This window comes from Dermatophagoides pteronyssinus, unplaced genomic scaffold (genome assembly GCF_027571235.1).
Source record: "Dermatophagoides pteronyssinus isolate colony J.1.1.1.1 unplaced genomic scaffold, Derpt_VIB-CSIC_2022.12 sq0039, whole genome shotgun sequence".
NCBI classification, from domain to species: Eukaryota; Metazoa; Arthropoda; class Arachnida; order Sarcoptiformes; family Pyroglyphidae; genus Dermatophagoides; species Dermatophagoides pteronyssinus.
The window spans coordinates 67,150-91,950 of record NW_027461563.1 but is presented as its reverse complement, the minus strand read 5'-3'; the positions used below and the strand labels follow the sequence as shown (position 1 = coordinate 91,950).

Below are 24,801 nucleotides of genomic sequence, written 5' to 3'. Positions count from 1 at the left end.
TGTTTATTGTTTATGATATCTTTGTTTTATTCTGGTTGACCTGGATAGCCAAAAACAAAACCCAAAAATGGAAATTAATTAATAATCATCGTCATTCATTCGCGTTTCATTGTTGTTGTTGTGGTTATCGTTTCAGGTTGGTTGGTTGGTTGTTGTTTGGCAAAATTCTTTGATTTATCTTATGGCAGAATGTCAGAATTTTTTGTTTCTGCTGATAATTTTGTTTCAGTAAAACGCAAGCATTGAATGGAATATTGAATAAAATGGCCATGAATAACAGAATGAATGATATGGATTTGCCAAAAAAAATTAACCATAACCAAAACCATTATCTTGAATTCAGCAGGTGTACTTGGTTCTGCAAAAAAAAAAAAATTGATTGACCAAATCATCATCATCATCATCACTTATGGAATATTCTATGGATACATTTTTGTTGTTGTTGTTGTTGTTGTTTTGGTTGGATTTAGATATCAATAATTTATATAAATAATAGAGAAGAAAAACAAAAATACCACTACGCAAAATAGAACAAGAATTCTTCATTTTTAATCTCAATCAATTTGATATTTCCAAGTATCGCTTTCATTTCTCTCTCTCTCTCTCTCTCTCTCTCTCTCTCTCTCTCTCTTCGCTATATACAAAAGTCAATTCTGTTGGATTTTTCTATGTTTTGCAAGAAAAAACCAAAAACAGCAAAAACAACAACAACAACAACATTTACCATGTCGGAACACACATGTTTAGCATAGAGATTAGTAAATAACTTTCATTATAACTATGTTTTTTGGGTATACTTTCTTTAATCGATGTTTTTTTTCTTTTGGTATTATTATTAACCCAGGGGGAAGAGTGGAAAGAAGAAGAATGGGGGGACACCCACGCACACATTAAGTTCTGGTGGTTCAAAGCAAAACAAAAACAACAATAACAAAAAACATGAATTGAATTGAATGGTAATGAATCACAGAATACAATTTGATGATTATCATTTTCAAAGTTTTGCATTTTTTTCGTTTTTGTTGTTGATCATAATATCAGGGCGTTTTTTTGAAAAAAATGCAAAAAAAAACAACAAAAGTGATGAACGCCCGAAAGAAGAATGAAGAAAATTTGCAGAAAAATTGAACAACAAAGCGCAGCAGAATCAATTGAATCATCATCAAGAATATTCTGTCGAATATTGTATCGAATGGATACAATGATGAAACAGAAATGTTTTTTGTTGATTGAATAAATAAGATTTTTAGAACCATGAAAAAATTATTTTCCATAAATACTGGGAATAAAGTGACTGAATATGAAAAATAATAATCAAAAACGTTTTTCGTTTTTTCGGTTTTTTTGTTTGGTTTTTCTGAATAGACGTGACTTTAGTTATTTCAACAATTGCCCATTCACAATTCTTTAACTACACACAGAAAAATGAAACGTAAAATATAACGGCAAAATTCATAACATTTTTGGGTTTTAACGTCATCCACAAAATGTTACGTTTTTTTCTTTTTTGTATTTCTGGGCAAAATCCATGAAATATTGAGGCAAAAAACTCAAATATTTGTGGCCAAAAAATCATGAAATATTCTGGAAAAGACCTAATATTTCTTGGAAAAATCCATGAAATATTCTGGAAAAGACTGAATATTTTTGGGCAAAAATCCATGAAATATTCTGGAAAAGACTGAATATTTTTGGGCAAAAAATCATGAAATATTCTGGAAAAGACTGAATATTTTTGGGTAAAAAATCATGAAATATTCTGGAAAAGACTGAATATTTTTGGGTAAAAAATCATGAAATATTTTGATAATTTGCACGCGTTATGGGATAAAATGATTCACTTATTTTGTTTTAAAATATTTTTAATTTACAAAAAAAGAGAAAAAGACAAATTTAGCCGAATAAACATATTGATCAGGGAATAGAACAATAAAAATTTAGATTATTGACCATGTATTTTCATTGAAAAATTGGCAATCAATTAATTATGAACGAAGGAACGAAAAAATTTTTGTTCACCCACGTTAGTCAAGTGATGTTAATTAAAATTTTACTCAAAACTTTTTAAAAATTTTCTACATTTTTTCTCATTTCATAAACAAGACGATCTTTTTCAGTTTTAATTTCTTTTTTCGTTTTTTTCGAGTGAAGTAAACCTATTCCGCATTTTTTTTGAATGCAAATCTATAGATAACAAAAAAACTATTAGAACAAGAATAAATTGTGCTTTTTACTCACTGATAATAAGGGATCAAAAAAAAAGCCTTTTTTTCTTAATTTTCGATATCTTTTCGCCAAATCAAGGTGCTGCAATGATAGTTTGAGGGATACGTCTTTCAAAACTGAATCGGGGGGTGGTATCGCGAATATCTCTTCCAAATCCGTTACCAGGGAATTGACTAATGCTTTAAGTTCCCGGTCGAAAGTTGGTCCATCGATGAGCTGACCAGTGTCCCCCCATCAATTTTCGGATGAACGATTCGGTTACTGCTGAAAATTTGAATTTCTCAATAGAAAAGAAAAGTTTCCCGGAAGTAACCTCCTCTTTACATCGAGTGTAATGAACCCCAACCGCCTTCATCTGTAAAAAGTTTTCCTTAAATAATTTGGCATTCTTATAAATAATGCTCGATTTCTTTTTAAACGATATGAAGTGGTTTTCTAAAAATGAAAAATATTTAGAATTGAAACAAGAATAAACTTAAGCATACTTTTTGCTTTTGATTGATTTGCTTGTGTTTCTTTCACTCCATCATCATTATTTGGATAATAAATAGTATCTTTCTCATCATTTATGATGATGGATTCATCGTTGATGCTGGCGATTTCAGTATCGCTACTGATATGATCTACCACTTCGACCATATTTTTTTTTTCATCACTTGGGTTATTCTTTTTCTTTTTTTTTGCCATTTTGGCTTAAAAACAACAAATGAACTTCTTCTAAAAACAAAAACTCAGCTTAAAAACAAAACAAAAATGTTGTTTCAATTCGATTGAATTGTTTAAATCAAATCGGAACAATTAAACATAACTAATGAGTTAATTGTTACGAATGCTAACCAATTGTTGAATGCATATATTCAGATTGTTTAAATCAAATCGGAACAATTAAACATAACTAATGAGTTAATTGTTACGAATGCTAACGAATTGTTGAATGCATATATTCAGATTGTTTCAAATTTCGTTTTTGATTGTTTGCGATTGCTTTGAATTTATTGACTGAAATTCTCTTTTTATAAGTTTGAATTTTGTTAAGAATTATTTCTGTGTATCATCAAAAATGCCTAAGTTATCGAAATTGTCTGGTACAAAATATCAACTATTGATCAACAAATTCCTCGATATGAAAAAAAATGATAAAAGCTTATACAATTCTAAAAGGCGCAGTAAGAGTTTTTTTGTAGTATGTCCAGGGTGTAGGGAAAAATTTTTTCAATAGAGACCATAAGGAAGCATGGTCTTAAACATCTTGCGTTATCATCACCATCGACAGCATCAACATTAATAGCATCATCATCAACAGCAACATCATTTGTCCCACCAATATTAGCAACACCATCAACATCATCATCAACATTTGAAAATGATTTCGATTCGTCCTGCGATGATGAATCGGATTTTGACATTCGCAATGACTTGAGCAGTGACACAGAGAATGAAGAAGAGGATGATCTTACCCCTGATTTTATTAGTAATCCGGAATTCAGTCATAAACAAATAATAGATGAAACAAAAGAACCAAGGATATCGATGCTTGATTTTTTATTAAAAAAAGAATCATTTCGTGTTAGTATTTTGAAATTCATTTTCATTTGCCACATTAAAATTTTTAAAATTCTAGTTTCTTATGGATACTATTTGTGAACAAATTTATATCAATTGTGGTGGCTCAATGAAACAAGTGCACAATTTATCGAGTAAAATGCTCCAGTTCGTCTATTTATTTATTAAAGATGAACTCATGATAGGCGATGAACAAATTAAAAACACCAACCTCGATGTATACATGAAAATGGCTAAATCAAAATATTACACTGAGCTTTACTTAAAAAAGCGGTATAAATCTCGACTAATACAACATAAAAGAATGGAATTAAGATCGAATCTTAATAATAAATTATGTACTTATTCTTATACGCCTCTGCGCGATGTTGTTGAAAAATTTGCAGAAGAAAATGCCGAATGGCTTCTGCCAAAACTAGAAATGGAAACAGTAAAATCGAATACTTTATCGGAATATAACGAAATCCTTGACGGTGCCAGTTTACAAAGATGCAGAGGAAAAATAAAATTGGACTTTTATCTTGATGACGCAGAGTTGAACAGAGGATGTGGGTTCGGTCGTAGTGCGAAATTGATTCAATTATATTTATCTTTTGGAGATATTCCATTAAGATTAAAAGCAAAAGATGATTCGATTGAAGAATTGCTACTTTGTGATAGAAAGCAATTCAAAAATTAAAATTACCATTTGGTTGTCTATTTTCTATTGTCAATCAAGATTTGAATGAATTAATAACAAATGGATTAATTGTATCTTTAAATTCAGTTGATAGAAAAATAGATGTGGAATTTTGTACATTCCCAGGCGACAATGCAGCTCAATATGAAGCTTTAGGCTTCAAATGCTCTTTAGGCCCCGAGACACTTATTGTCGTGGCTGTGGGTTGCGAGGATTCGATCCATCTATTGAAGATCAGACCAAAAGCATCAGAAGTTATCAAAACATAGAATTGCAAATGCCTTTGATTCAAAATATACCAGAGAACGAGCTGACAGTAGGAGTCAAACAAGAGATGATATTCATCACCAAAAATATTACTAGATGGAATTGTGCTCCAAATGACGTGGTTCATCTGTTGGCGGAAGGGGTGCTTCCAAAAGAACTTTCAATTTGTCTCCATTTAATCGCGAAAACATACAAAAATCATCACAAATGATAAAAGAATGTCTAACGGCATTTCCCTTTTATCACGGGGAAATGGAATGGAAGGCAGGAGATGTCTTCGCATTAAAAGGAACAGCTTCGCAGGTTAGCTTCGTTTATAATTTGATTTTTCACATAGTTATACATATTTCTTTTAGAAACTAGAAGCATTTTTACGATTTGAAGACGTTTTTTCGTCTGTCGTCTGTTATGAATGGGAAGAGATAAAATATCTATTAGATCTTAAAAAGATCACAATACTGATATTTTCTAGTCAATTATCGGATACAAATATTGTTGAAATTGATAATTTATCAAAAACATATTAATAAAATTTATGATTATAAGACAAAAATATAAAAAAATAAACAAGGACGAACAAGAGCATTTCATATACCACAAATTGCATCAACTAAGACACATTGCCCAAGAAACTAGATGTTATTCGCTACCTGTTTTACACCAAACATTTCGTTGGGAGCGAAAGCACCAAATTAAGAAAAATTACAATAGATTAAACAAAAACAACAAAGATTTATGCAACATAATGATGAAGAGGAATAGGTTTATTCAAGCAATTAATGGCTATAGGATTGAAGTACAAGATACCGATTGGAAACACTCAATTAATGAATCAAATGCAATTCCAATAATAAAAAATTTAAATTTTTCAAGTATTAAAGTCCTGATTGAAAATCATCCATTCCACCTCAATGATAATACAGTCAGAAAGATTTTATGCAAATCATTGTCGAAAAGCTGGTTTTTAACCAAAAAATTCCATATGGACAATAAATCGAATATATTTTGCGAGGGTGATGTCTTTGTTGAAGTTTCATCTACATTCCTAACAAAAATCCGAAAGATTCATAGTAATTGTTATATCTTATTGAATCATCTGCATTTTTCACATGATTACTTGAATATCTCCAATTTCGAAGATTGCGATGAAACAAATAGAATTGTTTTTACTGGGTTATTTAACAAATAAATCAAAAATATCGAATTTAGAGTACACACAGGAAAATTAGTTATGAAATAATTAAAATAAATTTGTTATTAATGAAATATCTTGATGATTGAATTTTGTAGAAAAATTGAACTATTTTTATTTAAAATTTAATGCTGTGCTAGTGCGAAAATTGACAAGATATTTCTTCCTCAGATTCAAAGATTGTAAGGGATTCTGTTGAATATGAATCTCGTATTTCAAAATCAGATAATATATCTCTCAAAATAAGTTTCTAATGATTTTGACGAAAATCAAAATAAATAGTTCGATATGAATGTTTTTTCTAAGTCCAGAAATTTTTCATGAAATATTGAGGCTAGCAAAAAATCCATGAAATATTGAGGCTAGCAAAAAAATCATGAAATATTGGGACAAAACAAAAAATCCATGAAATATTGGGACAAAACAAAAAATCCATGAAATGTTTGGGCTGAGTATAAGATTGGCCAAAAATCATGAAATATTCTGGAAAAAAATCCTAATATTTCACGATTTCAGTTTTCCATAAAATATTGAGGAAAAAAACCATAACATTTTGTGGATGACGTTAAAACCCAAAAATGTTATGGTTTTTTGGCAAAAAATCGAACTATTTTACGTTTCATTTTTCTGTGTGTACTGTATACAAGAATATTTTTCGAATATAGACGACGAAAGAATGTTTCGGGAATTTTGAAATATTTTCTCGTTTTTCGGGTGAAAAAGGTGTCAATTCATGCGAATATTATATTATTTTTATTTTTTTCTGGTTGAAAATGGCTATTGTATTTGGATAACGTTATTATTACGTCTTTTAGTCAATGTTGTTTGAGAATGAGAGAAGCTCTGTGCTGCTTATAAGCCGATAAAAGTATAGTAAGGGATGATGATGATGATAATTTTGAAAATGGCCAAAGTGGATTGTTGTTGTTGTTGTTGTTGTCGTTTACGATATGGTTATTCAGTTTTTTTTTCTCGGTTGGTTCTTCGTTTAAATTTTTTCTTTTCTGACTAGATCTCATTTTGTTACTCGCTTTGTTGTTGTTGTTAAAGTTGTTGTCCAAATCCGATTATATTTTGGCCATTGGTGATGATGATGATGTCTATATTGGCACTTTTCGGTTGAATTTGGATAATTTTGTTGTTGTTGTTGTTCGGGTTGTCCAGTTTTACATCGACATTTACATCGATGATTAATTTTCTACATTCTTTTATCTGGTTTTTCACAAAAAAAAATGTTGAATGTTTTCCCGAAAAAAATCTTATTCCAAATGAATTTCGAATGGCAAACTTATCATTCGAAATTCGAAATTCGATTTGACCGTTCATTAATGACATGACATAATCATCATTATCATCAAAAGCCATTAAGTTGTTTTCAACCAAAAAAAAAAAAAAAAATTTATCATCATTAAGATTCTTTTTTTAAAAAAATAGAAATTTTTTTATTTCAAATAATAATGATCTTAATTACAAAAATTGTAAAAAGTTAATGACTATTTTCAAGTTTTATTTTTCGGCGGGCATCCGGTCTACTTATAATAATGTTTTTTGTTTTCGTTTTGCCAGAAGAGATTCGTTGTTTTTTTTACATTGAAAATTAATTTACAATATTTTTTTCAAACCATACAGAACAACAACAACAACAAAAAAAAAAAAAAAAGATAAGGACCGAAACTTTGAAGAACTGATCATAAAAAAAATCTCCTTTTTTTCATTACAAACGATAATAATTACAACAACAACGACAACAATTTTTTGTTTTCGTTTTCGGTCGAGTCAGCAAAAATGATGAAAATTTTTCTTGGAGCTTAAAATCTTATTTCAGAACATAATCAACGTTTTTTTGTTGTTTTGTTTGGTTTTGTTTCCCGAAAATGATGATGACGATAATCATTTGAGAGAATTCGAATCATTCAAGAAGAATCATAATCAAATGATTTTTCATTGTAATAAACAGTTTTTGGTGAATAATCATTGAAATTTTCATCAAGTTTAAAATCTGTTTTTTGAAAGAAAATTAGACAAAAACTAAAACAAAAATTATCAACAAAAACAAACCTTGTTCATCATAACCAACATCGACTAGATAAAGACCACAAGCCGGTACCATAGTTGATAATCGTTTATAAATATCATTGGATATTGGATGACGTCGTGACATCATTGTAATTTCCTCTTCATCATCATCAACATTTTCCGGTAACATTGATCGTAATTCATCAATACTAATATGACCACAACCAACATCAATAATTGCTGCAATCATACGACGAATTTGATTATAAAGAAATGAATTAGCTTGTATAAAAAATTCATAAAATTCAATTTTATAAATTTCATTATTATTATCGATAATACTACTACTATCGATAGTATCGATAGGAAGTTTATAAAGTTGAAATTTTTCAATAGTTTTTCTTGGATCACGATAACGATTTTCGGATGAAAGTGTTGTAAAATTACAAAAATTATGACGACCACGTAGCAACGAACAACAATCAATCATTGCCGAAATATTTAATGGTCTGTATGAAAAAAAAATTGATTTAACGCGTTCGCTACCAGCGACGCATATATGCGTCGTTTATTTGCTGTAGTTCTATGTGTTTTTCGAAATCTCCGGTAGCGAACGCGTTAATGAAATTAAAATTAATTTAGTTATTTATAATTTAGTTATCGAAAGAAAAGAAAATCTCGAAAAAAAACAATACCCGGAAACAATATGGCAACGATTTATCCAAGTTATCGGTAATAATGAACGATATTGATCATATTGAATTTGTTGTTGTTGAATCTGGCCATTAATTCGGTTATTATTGAAAAGATTGTTGTTGTTGTTGTTCGGAAAAAACGTAGCAAAACGATATTTATATGAACGATATTTTGCATTAATACGGCTATGAAATGTTGATGAAACTAAACGTACATCTGAAATTCTATGCTCGGTTCGATTTTTTAAAAATTGAAAAAAAATTTAATTTTATCGATGATTGAATTGAACACAAACACAGACATACGTTATATCGTGACCAGAATATGAAAGTAAACGATTTGTGGCCGATAATATAAATGTTGGACGATAAATAGTATCCGGTAATGGATGTGTTAGATCAACATTTGCTGTATTCATTATAGCATGAACACCCGAATCAGTACGTGAACTTAATGCCAGCCGGACACCATATACTGGACATAATGCACGATTCATTGAATTCTGTATGGGTTTATTTTTTTTTCGTTTGAAAAAAATGAAAAATTTGAAAATTTCGATTCAAAACAAACAAAATTTTTTGTTTGAAAAAAAATTGATATTTTCAAATATCTACTTTACTTCGATAGCCGCTTGAATGGTACCATCTTCATCGTTGTTAATGTTTTTGGGTTTGTTTCGATTGGCAAATCCACCGCCATCGCCATTATCATCATCATTGATAATATTACATCGTCGTGTTTGTCGTTGTACACCTCTGTTTTTTTTTCGGGGAGAAATTTTGTTGAAATCGAAAAAAAATCATTATCCAAAATCAAATAAATTTCCAACGAATTTCAATTTAGTTTTAATCAATGGAAAAAACAAAATAGAAAAAATTGTAAAATTTCAAAATTTCCAATATCCCACTCTCGCTAGATCAATATTTGATTTTTTTTCTATCTATCTTTTCAAAAATTTTGATTTTCAATTTATTTTCAAAAAACAAAATCATTTTTTCATCATCAAAATCATCATCCGAAAAAGAAAACATACTTGTATCTGGTTCCAATATAGGCAATTTTTAGAAAATATCTACACGTACATAATGTGCCAATATTTGACATCTTTTTTTGTTTGTTGAAAGTAAAAAAATTTGTAATGAAAATATCAAAAATCACAAAAACCGCCGAAAAAATGCCGTGGTCAGCTTTTGATGTTGATCAGCTGATCGTGAAAATCTTACCCTAATTACACACTTAGACATATATGGTGAGTGATAATGCAAAACAAAATGATGCAATGCAGTAAAGCTAACATTTAGTTTTTGCACAGATATCGCAATTGAGTTGATTTAAGCGGAAAAAGCCAAAAGATTAATATTCAAAATGTCATTTCATTTATGAACAGACTGTCATTTCCTATTATGAATTCAAATATGTTTTTTTTTAATTCTGAATAAAATATTAATCAATAATTATTATAATCAAATTAACAAACAAACAAACAAACATCTAATACATTTTATCAATTTAAAAAGATATCATAATTACGAAAGAAAGCGACACAGAGATATGAAGAAATTAAGAAATTAAAAGCAAAAACATTGTTGTTTCAATTGGAATTTTTCGTTGATGATGATTCATTTGATTCACTTGTTGTATGTCGTTCATTATCGGCATCACTACGATTATCGTTAATATTACTATCATTAGGATTAGGATTAGGAATATGAGCTATCGGTTGTTGTTGTTGTTGTTGTGAATTATCCAATGATGATTGTGATGATGAATTTGTATTATTTAATGCTTTCACAATCTTTGGATTATAAAGTTTTGGATCAGATACCATTCGAACGAAAAATGAACGTTTATAACGTAAACTCATTTGTCGTTTACGATCCAACATAAATACTTCATCAACTGATTCATTATCTTCATTATTTGTATCTTTCATTATTATGTTTGCTGTGGTTGTTGTTGTTGTTGGTGTTATTAATGCTGTTACAATAGTTGTTTCGGTTATTGTTAATGGTTTTTTCTTATCTTCCATTTCGATTATTTCAAATAGATCGGTTGCAAATTGTGCTATAACATTATATGCATGATCAATATCATCGTTTGATGCATTTTGTGCACAAACACAAAATCTGGTTACATATTTTCCGTTTAATGATGCTGGTACCATATGTAATTTACCCGATGCATTAACAGTGGATAAAAATTTTTGATTTGTTACATCCGAACTCTAAAAATCCGCGAATAAAAGGTAAGAAATCTAATGAATAAATTTAATGATAATCAATTTATACCTTTAAACGAAAACAAACCAAACCAAGTTTAACCTGATTAACAACTTCGAATCGATCATCTTTACGTAAAAGTCGTTCGAATCTTTTGGCCAATCGAACGTGCTATATTTCGAATGAATTAAAAAAATTTCAGGAAATTTTCTTTTTTTCCAAAAAAAAACCAAATTGTTTCCGGAAAAACTTACCTCACGAATATAACGTTGTAAACCTTCAATACCATAATTACGAATAACGAACCAAAGTTTTAATGAACGAAATCGTCTTGATAATGGTATACCCCAATGCTTGATTTGATTTGATTAAAAAATTTAAATGAGAATTTTTTTTTCACTAAAAAACAGATAATTTCAGGATTCTTACCCGATAATCAATAGCACGTTCAGAAAAACTATGCTGTAAATATAATGGATCAACAACCAATGCTTGTGTTAATTTAAAACGATCACGAACCCATAATAATGAACAATCAAAATTAACTAACATCCATTTATTTGGATTCATATTGAATGATGATGCATGCTGCAAAAAAAAAGATCAGAAAAAAGTTAAGAAATCAATGGTTAAAACACATTTCGGTCATTGGCAAATTCATTACCTCAATTCCTTTCATAAGATATTGAAATTCTGGACAAATAAATGCATTACCAGCATATGCTGCATCAACATGTAACCAAATATTTTCTCTTGAACATATTGGTCCAATTTCATTTAAAGCATCAAATGAACAACATGATGTTGTACCTAATGTTGCTGATACAAAAAATGGTATCAATCCATTACGTTTATCTTCATCCATTGCTTCACGTAATGATTGACCACGTAATGAAAAATTTTCATCAGTATCTAATATTCGAAGTTTTACCAATGCAATCATTGCTGCTTTTTCAACACAAGAATGTGCTTCTTTTGAACAATAACCAACTAATTTCGACAGTAATGAACTTTCATCAATTGATTGTTGTTGTTGTTGTTCATTTTTAGAATCTTTTTGTAGTTTTGTTTGTAATTCTTTGATTGCAGCACATCTTGCAGCCAATAATGATACCAGAACACAATCACTTGCTGAACCCTGTTGTTGTTTGGAAAATTTTTAATAAATTTTTCTGTCAAAATTATCAAATTGGCATACCTGTATAACACCACCACCACGACTTGAATGATTACTAAAACAAAGAAATTGTTCCGGCAGACCGATCATTTTACCCACCCAATCTAACATAATAATTTCTAATTCAGTACAAGCTGGACTTGCTGCCCATGAAAATCCAACACAACCAATACCATCGGAAATCATATCGGCCAATATTGATGGATAAGAATTACCGGCCGGAAAATATGCATGAAAACGTGGATGTTGCCAATGTGTAACACCGGGCATAATCAATTTTTCAAAATCATCCATAATATTATCCCATGATTCACCTTCGATTGGTGCTGATTCTGGTAGGAAATCTTTTAGATAACCTGGTTCAACATTAGGTGTTACACGTCGTTTATGAATAGTTTCCATATAATCAGCAATATAATCAACCATTTCTTTACCACGACGACGAAATTCTTCCGTATTCATACAGGTACCGGATTTTTGTTTGGTTTTAATTTTTCTTGATGAATGTCGATTATTACGATGATGATCAAGAAATGGTGGATCATTGTAATCATCGTTATCATCATCGTCATTATGACAATTATCATTGTTATTAATCATTGAGGATGATGATGGTGATGGACTATGTAATTGTTGAGTAAAATTTTTAAAATTTTCTTGTAAATCATTAAATAAACATTTAAATTTTTCAGCATGATTTAAATTCATTGTTTGCTGTTGTTGTTGTTCTGGTTCGATGGTAATTTTTGATGATTCGTTAATATTGTCGCCGTCGTCTTCGTCGTTTTCGTTTTCGTCGATAATGGCAACGACGTTTTTCGAAACTGTCGTCGCCGCCGCCGACGTAGATGTACCGTTCAAAAATGAACGACATTCGCCTAATAGGCGTAAATAACATAGCCAATCAAAATGCCACAGTTTGTCTATTGTCAAATTCAAATTCTTTGATTTAAGAAAAAGAAAAGAAAAATGATGATGATTTTGCTACCGACAAATGTACAGGATGGATTCGGATTTTGATTCGGATGAACAAAAAAAAAGAAGGACGGAACCAAACAACAATAACAACAAAAAACCGTTGAGCACGTTATTTTCCTTCAAAATTATCTCAATGAAGATGAAAAAAAATCAGGAAATATTATTACAGTATGTGCAAAGAGGATGCAAATAGAATGGAAAATTAAATGAAGAAAATTATCTTAAGAACCATATACCACTTCAGCAAAAAAACAAAATTGACCACTATAGATTGTCGTTTGTTTGTTTGTCTGATGAAAAACATCCAAATCAGATTGATTTAATTAATATTTCAATCATGCATACCAACAAGAGAATCACCAACAAACAAAAAACAAAAATCATCTTCAAAAATTTTGAATGAACATCAGTGAATGCCAAAAATTATAAACTGACTGACTGACTATATCCACCCAAAGCGTCTTCAAGTCACCACTAGTTGTTTTTTTTGTCACTTACTTATTTGGATCTTTATTATTAAAAACTAAACTAAACTAAATTAAGAAGAAGAAAAAGCAAACATTGAAATCATTTACCGGATACCACTACTTTACTTTACTTATTATTGTTCGGATAAGAATGGATGACATTCTCTTATTCTTTACGATGATGGTGATGATAATAATTGAAATTTGAAATCAAAAAGAATTTCGTTCGTTTTTCTCATCTTCATTTTGCAAACATCGACTATATTAACAGCATCTCATACATCAAATTATTCTGATCACCGTCATCAGACAAACATTCCAAACAAACAAAAAAGAAGAAGAAAAAAAGATAATTGATTTGACACTGATCATCCCACCATCATTGACAAAAAAGAAAAAATTGGAATTTCATTTTTTTTTGAACATAATTCTATTTCCACCCCCATAGTCAAAAGCACACTTTTTTTTAATTCATAAATTCTATTACCAATTCTTTTCCATCATCATCATCTTGTTCATTGTCACCATGAAATTAATTCTTTTCGTCCATCTCTCTTTTTCATCGATAAACCATTCTGTTGTTTGTCTGGTGTAATATTGATGATTGTTATTCTGGGGAAAAAAAATTCCAGTAAAATAGGGAGAAAAAAAATACCAATGTGGAACAACATTCAGTTCAAATTGAAGAATATATTTATTTCAGCAACCAGTTAAAAGGAAAAGAAAAAAAAACATTATTTCATTGTGTGTAAGTGTGTGTGTGGGTATTCTATTCAATGAAAATTCCTTATTTTTTTTCAGCATCTCATAATTCAGTCTCCAACACTTTATTCGGTTGTTTTCGTTTTTTTTCTTTTTTACTTGTTCCATTTCAATTTCAGTTCAATGATGAAATTGAAGAATGAAAAAACTTTTTATAATCATACGAAAACAGGCAAAACTTATTATATGATTTTTCAATGACAATAGAAATTTTTTTTCATTCTTCTTCACTTTCGTCATTCGATCTTTATTTTCGATGATAATAATAATAGGGAAAGTGAATCAACACTGAAAGAAAGAATTATCTTTATTGAATAATCAGAAGAAGAAAAAAAATTGGACGGAAATATTTTTCCATCGCAAAAATTATCCCACAAAAAATACTAACGACCAAGACCGTTGGCGCCATCCATCGTCTGGATTTGAAATTTAAAAAAAATACAAATTTTTTTGTTTTTGTAATCAAAATTAGACAAGATAATTTTACAAGTTTTACTAATTATATATTTATTGAAAGGTGATATTATAATTATTTTATTTACAAACATCATAATGAATTGGATTGGCAAGCCAATGAAAAAAAAGACATTGAAAAAAAAATAATGATGATAATAAAACGGCTCGGATAATGATGGTGATGAAAGAAAAAAAAGAAAAAACCAACCATGAATGAAAAACCAATCAACCGATGATAATTTTTTTTTGGGAAAAGAGTTGAAGAAGTAGAAAGCGAAACCGGACCAAAAATAGCCGAATAGAAAAAAAATGTCAAAAATGAAAAGAAAAAAAAATGTCATCATCATCACAATCATGGATAGATCAAAATAATTGATAAGAGATTAGAAATAAATGTTTGACAATTGAACATTTTGAATGAATGAATGAAATGCTTGTGTGTGTGTGTGAAAAACAAACCAATTAAAATGGGGAAACAGAAAATTTTTTTTTTTTTTTGATTGATTGGATTGCAAGATGAAAGATCTTTGATAATTTGATATGAAATAAATAAATACGGATTGGAATATTGTTGTTTGGATTACATCATTCATTTGATTGATTGATTGATTGATTGATTGAGAATTTCAAAAATTACGTAATTCGTTTCATTTGTTTTACCAAACACTGCATTTTTCACGTGGATTCATTGGTGTACCCGGTTGACATTTATATGCTTTTGAAAATTCAGCAAAATTACTTAATGTACCAATAACACGAAATTTACCCAATGAATGACGCCATGTTTTTAATGCATCAATCATACCTTCATCGGTCATTATCTGGCACCAACTTTGTGCAAATTTTAGAAAAAATAATTGATCATGTGTCATATTCAGGCCAGGTAAATAAAATTCATTTGGTCGTTGTTGTTGAGATCTACGAAATGCACGATATGATTGTTTAACACCACCATTATCGGCAATATTTTCACCAAGTGTTAATAATCCATTTGCCTTTATATATTTTGCAATTACATTATCATCATTAAAAATGAAAAAAAAATTAGAAAAAAGGATTAAAAATATCAATCAATTACAAAAAAAAACATACATTCAATGTTTCACCATGAATTTTAACTGTATAATTATTATATTGCATAATCATACATGAAGATTTTTTAATAAATCTATCAACAGTATTTGGATGCCACCAAAGTCTTTGATTACCAAATTGATCATGATGACGGCCATTCGAATCAAAACCATGTGTTAATTCATGTCCAATTACCTACATATATATCGATTGATTGATTATTGATTATCGATTGATTGTAACAACAAAGTAGTAAAATAATGAATAGAATTTCAATTTAGGAAAAACAAAAAAACATGACTATCAATCGATCGTTATCGATCGATAATTATTATTGCTACACAAATCAATATGCATATCAAATGTGTCAAGATCAATGTGTGTGTGTTGAGGAAAAAACAAATAATGACCAATAAATGAATATTTTAGCAAAAATATTCTAGGTCAAAATATTTCAAATCATTTTGTTTGTTACTTGAGAAACTTTTTTCTGAAACAAAGTTCATGGATAAAAACACAGAGACAAGATTATCCTATGCTATCCTATTACAAACGACGTTGTTCATTTTTTTCAATATTGACATTGAAATATTTCACAACTGAAACAACAAAAATCGTTAAAGAGTTAGCTTTTTTAAGAAAATAATGAAACAAAATTTGAAACAAAAATGGAAATCATTTCACATAGAAACACATAGAAAAACTGCAAAATTGTAAAATTTGTCACACTCGACCGGATATCTGAAATTTTGTTCTGTTTTTTTTTGACGAAAAACATTTCCACAAAAAAAAACAAACTTACCGAACCAATAGCACCATAATTTAATGCAGGTGGATAATTTTTATTGAAAAATGGTGATTGCAAAATGGCTGCCGGAAAGCCTTTGTTTTTAAACAACAAGAAAAAGTTTATTTTTAAATGTTCAATCAATTAATCAAGAATTAAAAACATACTCATCAAATTACGAAATCGATGATATTGTGCATTAACAACACTTGGCATAACAGTCCATCTAATTATCAATTTTATTTTCCAATTGAAAAATCAATTAATTATTTCATTTGAAAATATTCAATTAACACTTACTTAGTACGATCATCAACTGATGATAATTTTCCTTGTGATTTTTTTGTTGAATTACGTAAATAACCGACAACATTTTCAAAATATGTTGAATTTTCAAATTCCAGCTGATTAGATAAGCAGAAAAAAATGAGTTTGATGCAATGAAATATTATGATAATTTGTTAGACAAGTTTTTCATCATCATAAAATGTTATGACAACCCTGACATAACTTTAACATAGAAAAATGTTCAACACAGAAAAAACTTACATGATCAAAATCTTTATCCAATAAAACCGGATCAAGTATATAATCAGGAAATCCAATATGTTCTTCCATCATTTCGGCCTAAAAATGAAAAAAAAGGACGATGAAATGTAGACGAAAACAAAAATGAATCAAAGATAAATCATATCCGATAAAACATTCAACAGAAAAACAGAAAGCCAGACGGATAAAGATAAACATCATATATCCGTGTACACACACCTTTTTTTTAGCATCATTACGTGTTTCATCATCCATCCATTCAACTTCATCCAATATAAGCATAAATTCTTTTTTAATATTTTTAATCATTTCTTCGGCCTGTGAATCGGAAAAAAACAAAAAAAAAAAAACAAAAAACAAAATTGAAAAATTTCAAAAGATAAAAAACCCTAAAGGGTTAAAATAGCCACCATCATTGATTCACTTACTTTTTGTTTACTTTCAAGATCAAAATATTTTCGTACATAAAGGGCACTAACAGCTGTACCAAGATTACCATTAACAAAATCGATACATTTTTTCCAACGTGCTGGTATTGATTTCGTTCCATATTGATCACGATAATAATCTTCCAGAATATTTTCAAAACGTTGATCCAGATTTTTAATACGATTCATAACAAAACGCCAAAGTAGATAATTTTTTATGATTCTATTTCAAATTGAATCGACAGAAAAAAAATAAAAGGAAGCAATGAGCAAAATAAGAGAAAAAAATTCAATTGTAAAATCGGAAATTATCGGAAATTTTGTGATTGATTGAATAAAAGAAAAGAAGGAGGGGAAAGAAATCAAAATGAAAAGAAATTATTGTTCGGACAATTGAAACGGAGGGGAAAAAATTGTTGGCCATTATCATTGATCATCATTCGATGATGATGATCAATAATAATGATGATGACAGGTGACAAGCAAGCAAGCAAGTAACCGACCGACCGACCGACCAATTCACAGACAAAAGACTTCCTTATTATTTTGAACAAAAAAAAATTCAAGTGTTCAAAATTTACAAATCAACAAGACAGATCAACACAGAAAAAAAGTCACACATTTTTGTGATTTTCCGACATTCAACCGGAAAAATATCCATTTTTGTTGTTGTTGAAAATTGAAAAATTGAAAAATTGAAAAACTGAGAAGAAAAAAAAACTTACCGTTCCGGAACTGTTTGTGTTATATCCTGAACATCAAGAAAATAATCAAATCCAAATATACCAATAGATTCAGTATCATTCAATGGTTGTGGTATTGTTAATTCAAAATATTTTTGCCAATTAATTTTCGGTACCAATTTAGCCAATTTATTTACAGGCATACGTTGATATGCTGCACCACCAGTTTTTTCAAACATTGATGATATATTTGCTAAACGTGTTTCAAATTCAAGAATATCATCAATATCAGTATGTATACGTTGAATTGTTTCATTTGATTGTAGCTGTTGATGTTGGTGTTGATGTTGATTTTGATTTGACGATGATGATGGTTGCATTAAAAGATTAACCGTTTTAATCATTAATTGTCGATATGATTGATAATTTTTACTTGATTTATTTAGGTAAAAATCACTACTTGACATTCCAAGACCACCAGGGTAGATCTAGTTCGAAATAAAAAAAAAAAAGAAATAGAAATGACATTCATTCATTCAAAATGATGCTGATAATTTTTTTTTGCTTACCTTGATCGAATAAAGTGATGAATTAGCATCATTTGGACCAACATTATGTCCAATGATTATTTCATTGTTATATTGTCGTAGAATCCCCATCATTGTGACCTGAAATGATGAAAAAAAATTACATTTGAAAATTTGTCATTCAAATTCAATAACAAAAGTATCAAAAAAAAAAAATGGCAAAGAAAACAAAATCCAAAGAGAGAGAAAAGAAAAGAAAGTGATGAAATCATTCACTATTTATAGCTCCGAAATGGCACCTATTGATAACAAAATTTTATCGATCAATTTTTGTTGTTGTTGTTGTTGTTGTCACAAAACGATTGATAAGTGCTTCTTTTTTTTCTTCTTGTGTGTGTGTGTTTATAATAAACTTTGATTTGACTTTCCAATGATGATGATGATGATGAGGATTATTTGTCCATTCATTCATTCATCATTGTGTAATGATGATGATAATGATCGGGGTAATTTTCTTTTTCTTTTTCTTCTGAACAATTTTGAAATGAACCGATTGAATGGATGTGGATGATGATGATGATGGAATGAATGAATCAATCGTTTGACTCTTTTTTTTCCATTCTGGAATCATTTTTAATTTTATCGTTTTTTTTGTTTTGTTTGTAAAATCGGAACAATCGTTTTCAGTATATACAATTCAAGTCGAGTTTTTTTTGTTCAGTTTGAACACCACAAACAAACAAAAACGAAAACGAAGCAAAAATCTTTTTCTGCTGTTGTTATTATCAAACGGAATACAAATCGGTGATATCGGTGCTTGACCTGTGTCCATCTCGTGTATGTATGTAATTGGCGTTTGTTCCTTTTTTTTCTTTCAATCTTTCCATTCATAAATCATGAATGAATGATGATGATGAATGTCGATTTTGTTCAATTTAGCAATGATAATGATGATGATCATCATCATCATTTCACTTTCTTTTCTCAATTTTTTCAAAAATTTAAAAAAAACATACCCAATCCATTGTGGTTAATTTTTCCGTTTCACGACCAATCAATGACCAACCACCAAATTCTTGATCCAACAGGTCCAATAATGGTCGTTCCGCACGTTGTTCAATTAATTTTGTATCAACACAAGATAGGTAAAAATTTTTTACTTTACGTATTGCTTCATTATCTGCTTCGGTAATTGGTTCTTCAAGTAAAACTGGAAAATGGAAATTATTATTTACAAATACAAAAAAAATCTACAAAAGCAAACAAGACTTACGTTTTAATTTTTCTGACATTTGATTACGAATAACCGAATATGTATCAGCACGTGATTCATCATCAGACATTGAATTCGTACGAATCCAACCACCACATGAATATTCATAAAAATCAATACAAGGATCTATTTCTGAATTCATACTTGTCAGCATTTCAGCTGATGCTGTTATACAATCAACACTTAAACAAAGACTAGATGAATTTTGTTGGCTACGTATTGTTATAATTAAAAATCCAATCAATAATGATATTAATATAAATATTAAACAAAGTAATATTAATATCCATGTCCATAGATGGCTCCTTACAAATGTTATACGGCAACGAAATTCACTTGATCTAAATCAATCGATGATTTTCAATCAATTTAATGAGATTTTCAATTGAAAATTTGATTTAATAAAAAACCAAACTTACTTTAATTTATCTTCACTGGTAAAGCTATTTTTTTCCACTGATGATGATGAACTACCAGTTTCCGAATCATTCATTGATGAAACATGAATTATTTGATTCATTTTTGTGGGTTAAAAAAAGTTATTATTTTGTCGTTATCGTTTTGATCGTTCGTTGTCGTTATTTTTTCAATTTGTCCAATAATAAAAACGAATTACATCACATTGATACACTGACATATTACAGAAAAAAAACAGAAACAAACAAAAATATGAAGAAATCAGAACAAAAAATATGAAGAAATTTTTTTCAAAAAATTCAAATTTAGTATGAAAAAAACATCATGATTGTTATTGATTTGTTATTAATGTAGTTGCTGATTTTGATGATGTAAATTCATTCGAATCAGATGATGATGATGACCGGGATCTGATTAGAAACTTTTCAATTTTTTTTTGTTTTGAAGATCAAGATTAATATTTCAAGTGAGAGAGAGTGAGAGGGAGAGAGAAACTTTTTCGTTCAAAAGAAAAAATTTGTTTCTGTAAATGTCCGTTTCAAAAAACATTCTTCCCTCATTTGCTTTGCTTTTCGTTCTTCTTTTGAAGATTCAAGCAATGTTCCAGAAACACTAGTTGATGTTGGATTTTTTTTCTTCAACAAGTTTTCACTTTCACCATCATCATCATCATCATCATAGTTATCTGAAGAAGAAAACTATTTCGACTTTTTTTCTTTATTATCCCGAAAGTAAATGTAAATGTGATTCATTTTTTTTGTTGTTGTTGTTGTAAATAAATAATGAGACAAGTTAGAAATGAAAGAAAATGTTGCAATTATATCTACCTTGTTTGTTTGTTTGTTGATTTTGATTTGAAAGAAGTGGAAATAGAAATAAGAAGAAAAAACAAAAATCGTTTGTGTGGAAATAGCAAGCGAAAGAAAGAGAGAAAAAAGTGTTTGTTTCGAAAAAAATCGATTTTTGAATCCAAAATCAACAACAACAATGGTCAAGAAAGATAATAAAAATATTTTAAGAGAAAGTAATAAAGGAAATTTGAAAAGAGAAAACGGGACATTTCTGAAGCAAAAAAAAAGAGAAAGTTTCTGAGAAAAAAAAGAGAATTCATAGGAAAGAAGAAAAAGTTTATGGGAAAAATTATTTCAAAATGTTTTTCACTGTAACTTACATTGCTGCAACTTGATTACGTAAAACAAATGAAGGGTTTCTTTGGAATGAAAACTAGAAAATTTCAAGGGTTTTCTTCTCGTTCCAATGTCAAGTATGCGGAAATTATTCAAAATTTTGAAATGATGATGATGGTCAATGGTGATGATGAAGAAGATCGATAGAGAGAAAAAAATAATTAAAACATTTAGGTCGATTCGAATCAAAATTCAAAAACTTGTTCAACATTTAATGATGATTGTCGATGATGATGATCATTATGATTATACGATGAAACTTTAGATTGTTTCAAACAAAATTCAAAAAAATCAAATGAAAATTGTTTGTTTTTTTTGTTTTCATCAAAATGAATGAAAAGAAAATGCTGAAAGAGAGAATGTTGTTCTTTACATAATCATCATCATGATGATAAGTGATGATGAGTGAGGCTACCAAAAAATGGATGATATCCGGACCGAATATTATTATCGTTATACATTGCGACAATTTTTTTTCTCGAATCTTAATGTAATCAGCGGTTGATGATGATGATGACACTAATAATCATTTCAATTGCAAATAATGTTGTTTTGCAATTGAAAAAAAACATGAAAAAAAAACTTTCATAACATCGCTACATTCAATTGAATCCAATTGAAATGAATTGATGATTGACTTGATGAAATGTTTGATGTTTTTTTGGTTTTCATAACAAATCTTGATGTGGACACGGGTTAATTGATTTTAATTTGATTCCAAAAAAAAAGATTGTTTTTGTTTTGTTTTCGGTTGTTGTTTCTGGGGTTTTGTTTCTTTCCAATCACCAATTCAGAGCTGTTGAAATGAATAAATCAACAAAAAAAATTATTTCTAAAGGAAATTCAATTCATTTGGAAAATTGAAAATTGATGTAATTTACCCGAACAAAAAGAACAATGTTATAAACTTTGGTGACACAATGACAAATGATAATTTCAACAAATAATGATGTGATGTGATCATCATCAACATAATCAAGGAAAAACAAAAGTTCGTGTCCATTTTCTTTCTTCTTTTTTTTTTTGGATGTTTGATGGCTGAAGGAAATGAATAATTTTTTTTTTGTTATGGAAAACGATGAAAGAAGAAGAAGAAATTAACACAATCAACAAAAAAACAGGAACAAAATGATTTTGATATGAGAAAATTTTTTGTTTTTCTTATTGTTTCAACCATAAAAACAGATCAGATTTTCTTCCTGTTTGTTTATGATTGTTGTGTGTGTGTGTGTGTGGGTGTGATGAAATAGATGATGGAAACAACAGCAAAAAAATAATCAGATTATTACGGTGTTGATGATGATGATTGAAATGAATTTTAAAATTTAAAAAAAAACAATGAAAAAAAATTGAAATTTTGAAAAAAAAATCGAGGCAAAAAAAACATTCGAAAAGCCTGTTCATAAACAACGTACGGATATTCGAGCACACATGTTTTGCTATATTTTCGAATGTTCGAATCATCAAATTGTCATTGGTAACCAAGAATGGGAAAAAATCGATTCTGGATCAATAAATTTTCCTTTGGAAAAATTCAATTGATATCGATCAACTATGATCCCAATAATTTATTGTTGTTGTTGTTGTTAATCAACTCATCAACTCAATTTGAAGGAAAAACAGAACGGGAACAAATATTGATCCCTAAAAGAATGATGATTAATTAATGAAAAAGTGATCACAAGATAAGTAAATTTGCATAAGTTTTTTCCATTTTTCTATTTCTATTTCATTTTAGCATTCATTTGTAACAACAACAAGACCGCCATCATCATCATCATCAATATTTTTTGATCCAAATGGAAACAAAAACGGAGATAAACATTTTTGCCGTAAGACTTTTTTACAATTTTTATAGGTAAAGTTTACTGTGTTCCTTCTTTCAACTTGAACTTGAAAATTTTTTTTTCGAATTCAAGTTATTAATGATGCAAACTGTTTTAATCGATTTGTCTTCTCGTTTTTTTCCTTGTTATTAAATTAGTATGACCGGATTTTGTTTCGGACGATTCGAATGGAAACAACGATGGTCAATGATTAAATTAACAATTATGTTAACATTATTTATCAATGCAATATTTTATATGTATATTCAATCAAAAAATCATCATCAATATAATAATTATATATTGGCAACAAAAATCAGTCAAAATGTATTTGGTCATTTTATTGATATGGGAAATTCATTCATATTTTTCCTAGTATTTTTCGTTGCATATTTTGTTTATTCATTTAATGGTTTGGATTTAATATCATTAGCAAATTCATCGATATTTCAACAAATTTATTGTGATAATTCAAGAAATCGTATTATATCTTCGGCTATATTTATAATGGCTATTGTGAATACTTTATTACTTTATATATCGTGTTTTGATGAAGTATCAATCAATTTGGAAGCGATCAATGGATCTTATATTGTTTATAATCTATTTATTGGTTATTTATTTTTTTTAATTCATATGGCTGAAATTGGTGTACGTTTAGTATTTTATTATTTTAAAAATGCCATCCGAAGATTATTACAACGAATTGAATTACAATTCATTTCGAATGAAATTAATGATGAACAATGTCTTCATACTATACGTAAATTGACAAATATTTCAATGAAATTTCATCAAAAAGCCGGTCTATTAGGATTAATCTATATATTTGAATGGTCATATTATTGGATACAAACATTATTACAAATTCATATTGGTTTACTAAATTATTTTCAATTAATAATGATATTTATAAATACATTATGTATATTTCATTGGATATGGATGGATTATCAAATTCAAAAATCATTTAAAAATATAATCAAACAACTTTGTTGGCGAAATAATCAACAACAGCAAAATTTTAAAATCAAAACAACAAAATCAATGAAACATTTATTGCAGATATTGGATAATGAACGTCAAACAACAATGGATATTGATCAATTATGGCCATTATTTGATCAAATTGGTGCAATTTGGTTGATAAAAATTCGACCACAATTACGTAATCAGATTAGATATTTTGAAATGTCGGAATTATATCAAGAATATTTTCGAATGAATTTTTATGATTTTTTTATCTATGATCAACGATTTCTGCTATCAATGATTATATTTTCTACCAGTTATTTTGTATTGATAATACAAACCGAAAAATGAAACAAAAAAAAAATGGGAATTTTCTCGAA

At 28.8% G+C, this 24,801-nt stretch overlaps 5 protein-coding genes and 2 long non-coding RNA genes across 9 annotated transcripts; 3 read left to right on the top strand and 4 right to left on the bottom strand.

Moving 5' to 3' along the window:
* Positions 1-1,901: 1,901 nt before the first annotated feature.
* LOC142646033 (uncharacterized) lies at positions 1,902-3,004 on the bottom strand. The gene is made up of 3 exons (XR_012847053.1): positions 2,712-3,004; positions 2,239-2,661; positions 1,902-2,184 (listed from the first exon to the last, which is right to left on the bottom strand). It is a non-coding gene; the product is annotated as an uncharacterized LOC142646033 (long non-coding RNA).
* Positions 3,005-3,431: 427 nt separating this feature from the next.
* Positions 3,432-6,256, top strand: LOC142646032 (uncharacterized). Its single transcript, XM_075823894.1, has 2 exons — positions 3,432-3,792; positions 3,848-6,256. The coding sequence occupies exons 1-2, from the start codon at positions 3,757-3,759 to the stop codon at positions 4,466-4,468; spliced, it is 657 nt and encodes a 218-aa protein (XP_075680009.1). The 5' UTR covers positions 3,432-3,756; the 3' UTR covers positions 4,469-6,256.
* Positions 6,257-7,691: 1,435 nt separating this feature from the next.
* Positions 7,692-9,809, bottom strand: LOC113797069 (tRNA pseudouridine synthase-like 1). 2 transcript variants are annotated; one of them, XM_027347386.2, is made up of 6 exons: positions 9,673-9,809; positions 9,259-9,394; positions 8,945-9,141; positions 8,639-8,863; positions 7,986-8,452; positions 7,692-7,926 (listed from the first exon to the last, which is right to left on the bottom strand). In XM_027347386.2, exons 1-6 carry the CDS (start codon positions 9,741-9,743, stop codon positions 7,841-7,843), a joined length of 1,182 nt encoding a protein of 393 aa, XP_027203187.2. In that variant the 5' UTR covers positions 9,744-9,809; the 3' UTR covers positions 7,692-7,840. The 2 variants fall into 2 exon arrangements, with proteins under 2 accessions (XP_027203187.2, XP_075680006.1); XM_075823891.1 differs by lacking the exon at positions 9,673-9,809 and having other exon boundaries at positions 9,254-9,391.
* On the top strand, positions 8,322-11,391 carry LOC142646030 (uncharacterized). Its single transcript, XR_012847052.1, has 5 exons — positions 8,322-8,450; positions 8,601-9,888; positions 10,687-10,884; positions 10,955-11,198; positions 11,269-11,391. It is a non-coding gene; the product is annotated as an uncharacterized LOC142646030 (long non-coding RNA).
* Positions 10,108-13,527, bottom strand: LOC113797060 (aromatic-L-amino-acid decarboxylase-like). Its single transcript, XM_027347375.2, has 6 exons — positions 12,057-13,527; positions 11,523-11,996; positions 11,288-11,446; positions 11,113-11,211; positions 10,928-11,029; positions 10,108-10,863 (listed from the first exon to the last, which is right to left on the bottom strand). The coding sequence occupies exons 1-6, from the start codon at positions 12,741-12,743 to the stop codon at positions 10,231-10,233; spliced, it is 2,154 nt and encodes a 717-aa protein (XP_027203176.2). The 5' UTR covers positions 12,744-13,527; the 3' UTR covers positions 10,108-10,230.
* A 1,196-nt stretch (positions 13,528-14,723) lies between these two features.
* On the bottom strand, positions 14,724-22,719 carry LOC113797067 (endothelin-converting enzyme homolog). The gene is made up of 15 exons (XM_075823876.1): positions 22,505-22,719; positions 21,608-22,419; positions 20,439-20,649; positions 20,020-20,360; positions 19,763-19,956; positions 18,789-18,887; positions 18,262-18,707; positions 17,537-17,759; positions 17,328-17,426; positions 17,109-17,186; positions 16,860-16,963; positions 16,727-16,785; positions 16,575-16,654; positions 15,791-15,967; positions 14,724-15,693 (listed from the first exon to the last, which is right to left on the bottom strand). Exons 3-15 carry the CDS (start codon positions 20,537-20,539, stop codon positions 15,355-15,357), a joined length of 2,340 nt encoding a protein of 779 aa, XP_075679991.1. The 5' UTR covers positions 20,540-20,649; positions 21,608-22,419; positions 22,505-22,719; the 3' UTR covers positions 14,724-15,354.
* A 284-nt stretch (positions 22,720-23,003) lies between these two features.
* LOC113797064 (uncharacterized) lies at positions 23,004-24,775 on the top strand. 2 transcript variants are annotated; one of them, XM_075823882.1, is made up of 3 exons: positions 23,004-23,100; positions 23,362-23,481; positions 23,608-24,775. In XM_075823882.1, the coding sequence occupies exons 2-3, from the start codon at positions 23,423-23,425 to the stop codon at positions 24,770-24,772; spliced, it is 1,224 nt and encodes a 407-aa protein (XP_075679997.1). In that variant the 5' UTR covers positions 23,004-23,100; positions 23,362-23,422; the 3' UTR covers positions 24,773-24,775. The 2 variants fall into 2 exon arrangements, with proteins under 2 accessions (XP_075679997.1, XP_027203179.2); XM_027347378.2 differs by having other exon boundaries at positions 23,014-23,312.
* Positions 24,776-24,801: the final 26 nt, after the last annotated feature.

Coding starts and splice junctions, on each gene's coding strand:
- LOC142646032 (XM_075823894.1), top strand. CDS start 3,757: ATGCTTGATTTTTTATTAAAAAAAGAATCATTTCGT. Junction 3,793..3,847: donor TAAAAAAAGAATCATTTCGT/GTTAGTATTTTG, acceptor TTAAAATTCTAG/TTTCTTATGGATACTATTTG.
- LOC113797069 (XM_027347386.2), bottom strand. CDS start 9,743: ATGTCAAATATTGGCACATTATGTACGTGTAGATATTTTCTAAAAATT. Junction 9,395..9,672: donor TATATTGGAACCAGATACAA/GTATGTTTTCTT, acceptor AAAAAAAAACAG/AGGTGTACAACGACAAACAC. Junction 8,453..8,638: donor CGTTGCCATATTGTTTCCGG/GTATTGTTTTTT, acceptor TTTTTCATACAG/ACCATTAAATATTTCGGCAA.
- LOC113797060 (XM_027347375.2), bottom strand. CDS start 12,743: ATGAATTTAAATCATGCTGAAAAATTTAAATGTTTATTTAATGATTTA. Junction 11,212..11,287: donor AACGTGCTATTGATTATCGG/GTAAGAATCCTG, acceptor AATCAAATCAAG/CATTGGGGTATACCATTATC. Junction 10,864..10,927: donor TGGTTTGTTTTCGTTTAAAG/GTATAAATTGAT, acceptor GCGGATTTTTAG/AGTTCGGATGTAACAAATCA.
- LOC113797067 (XM_075823876.1), bottom strand. CDS start 20,539: ATGAATCAAATAATTCATGTTTCATCAATGAATGATTCGGAAACTGGT. Junction 17,187..17,327: donor GTAATGATGCTAAAAAAAAG/GTGTGTGTACAC, acceptor TTTCATTTTTAG/GCCGAAATGATGGAAGAACA. Junction 15,968..16,574: donor ATTATGGTGCTATTGGTTCG/GTAAGTTTGTTT, acceptor ATATATATGTAG/GTAATTGGACATGAATTAAC.
- LOC113797064 (XM_075823882.1), top strand. CDS start 23,423: ATGGAAACAAAAACGGAGATAAACATTTTTGCCGTAAGACTTTTTTAC. Junction 23,482..23,607: donor CTTTTTTACAATTTTTATAG/GTAAAGTTTACT, acceptor TTATTAAATTAG/TATGACCGGATTTTGTTTCG.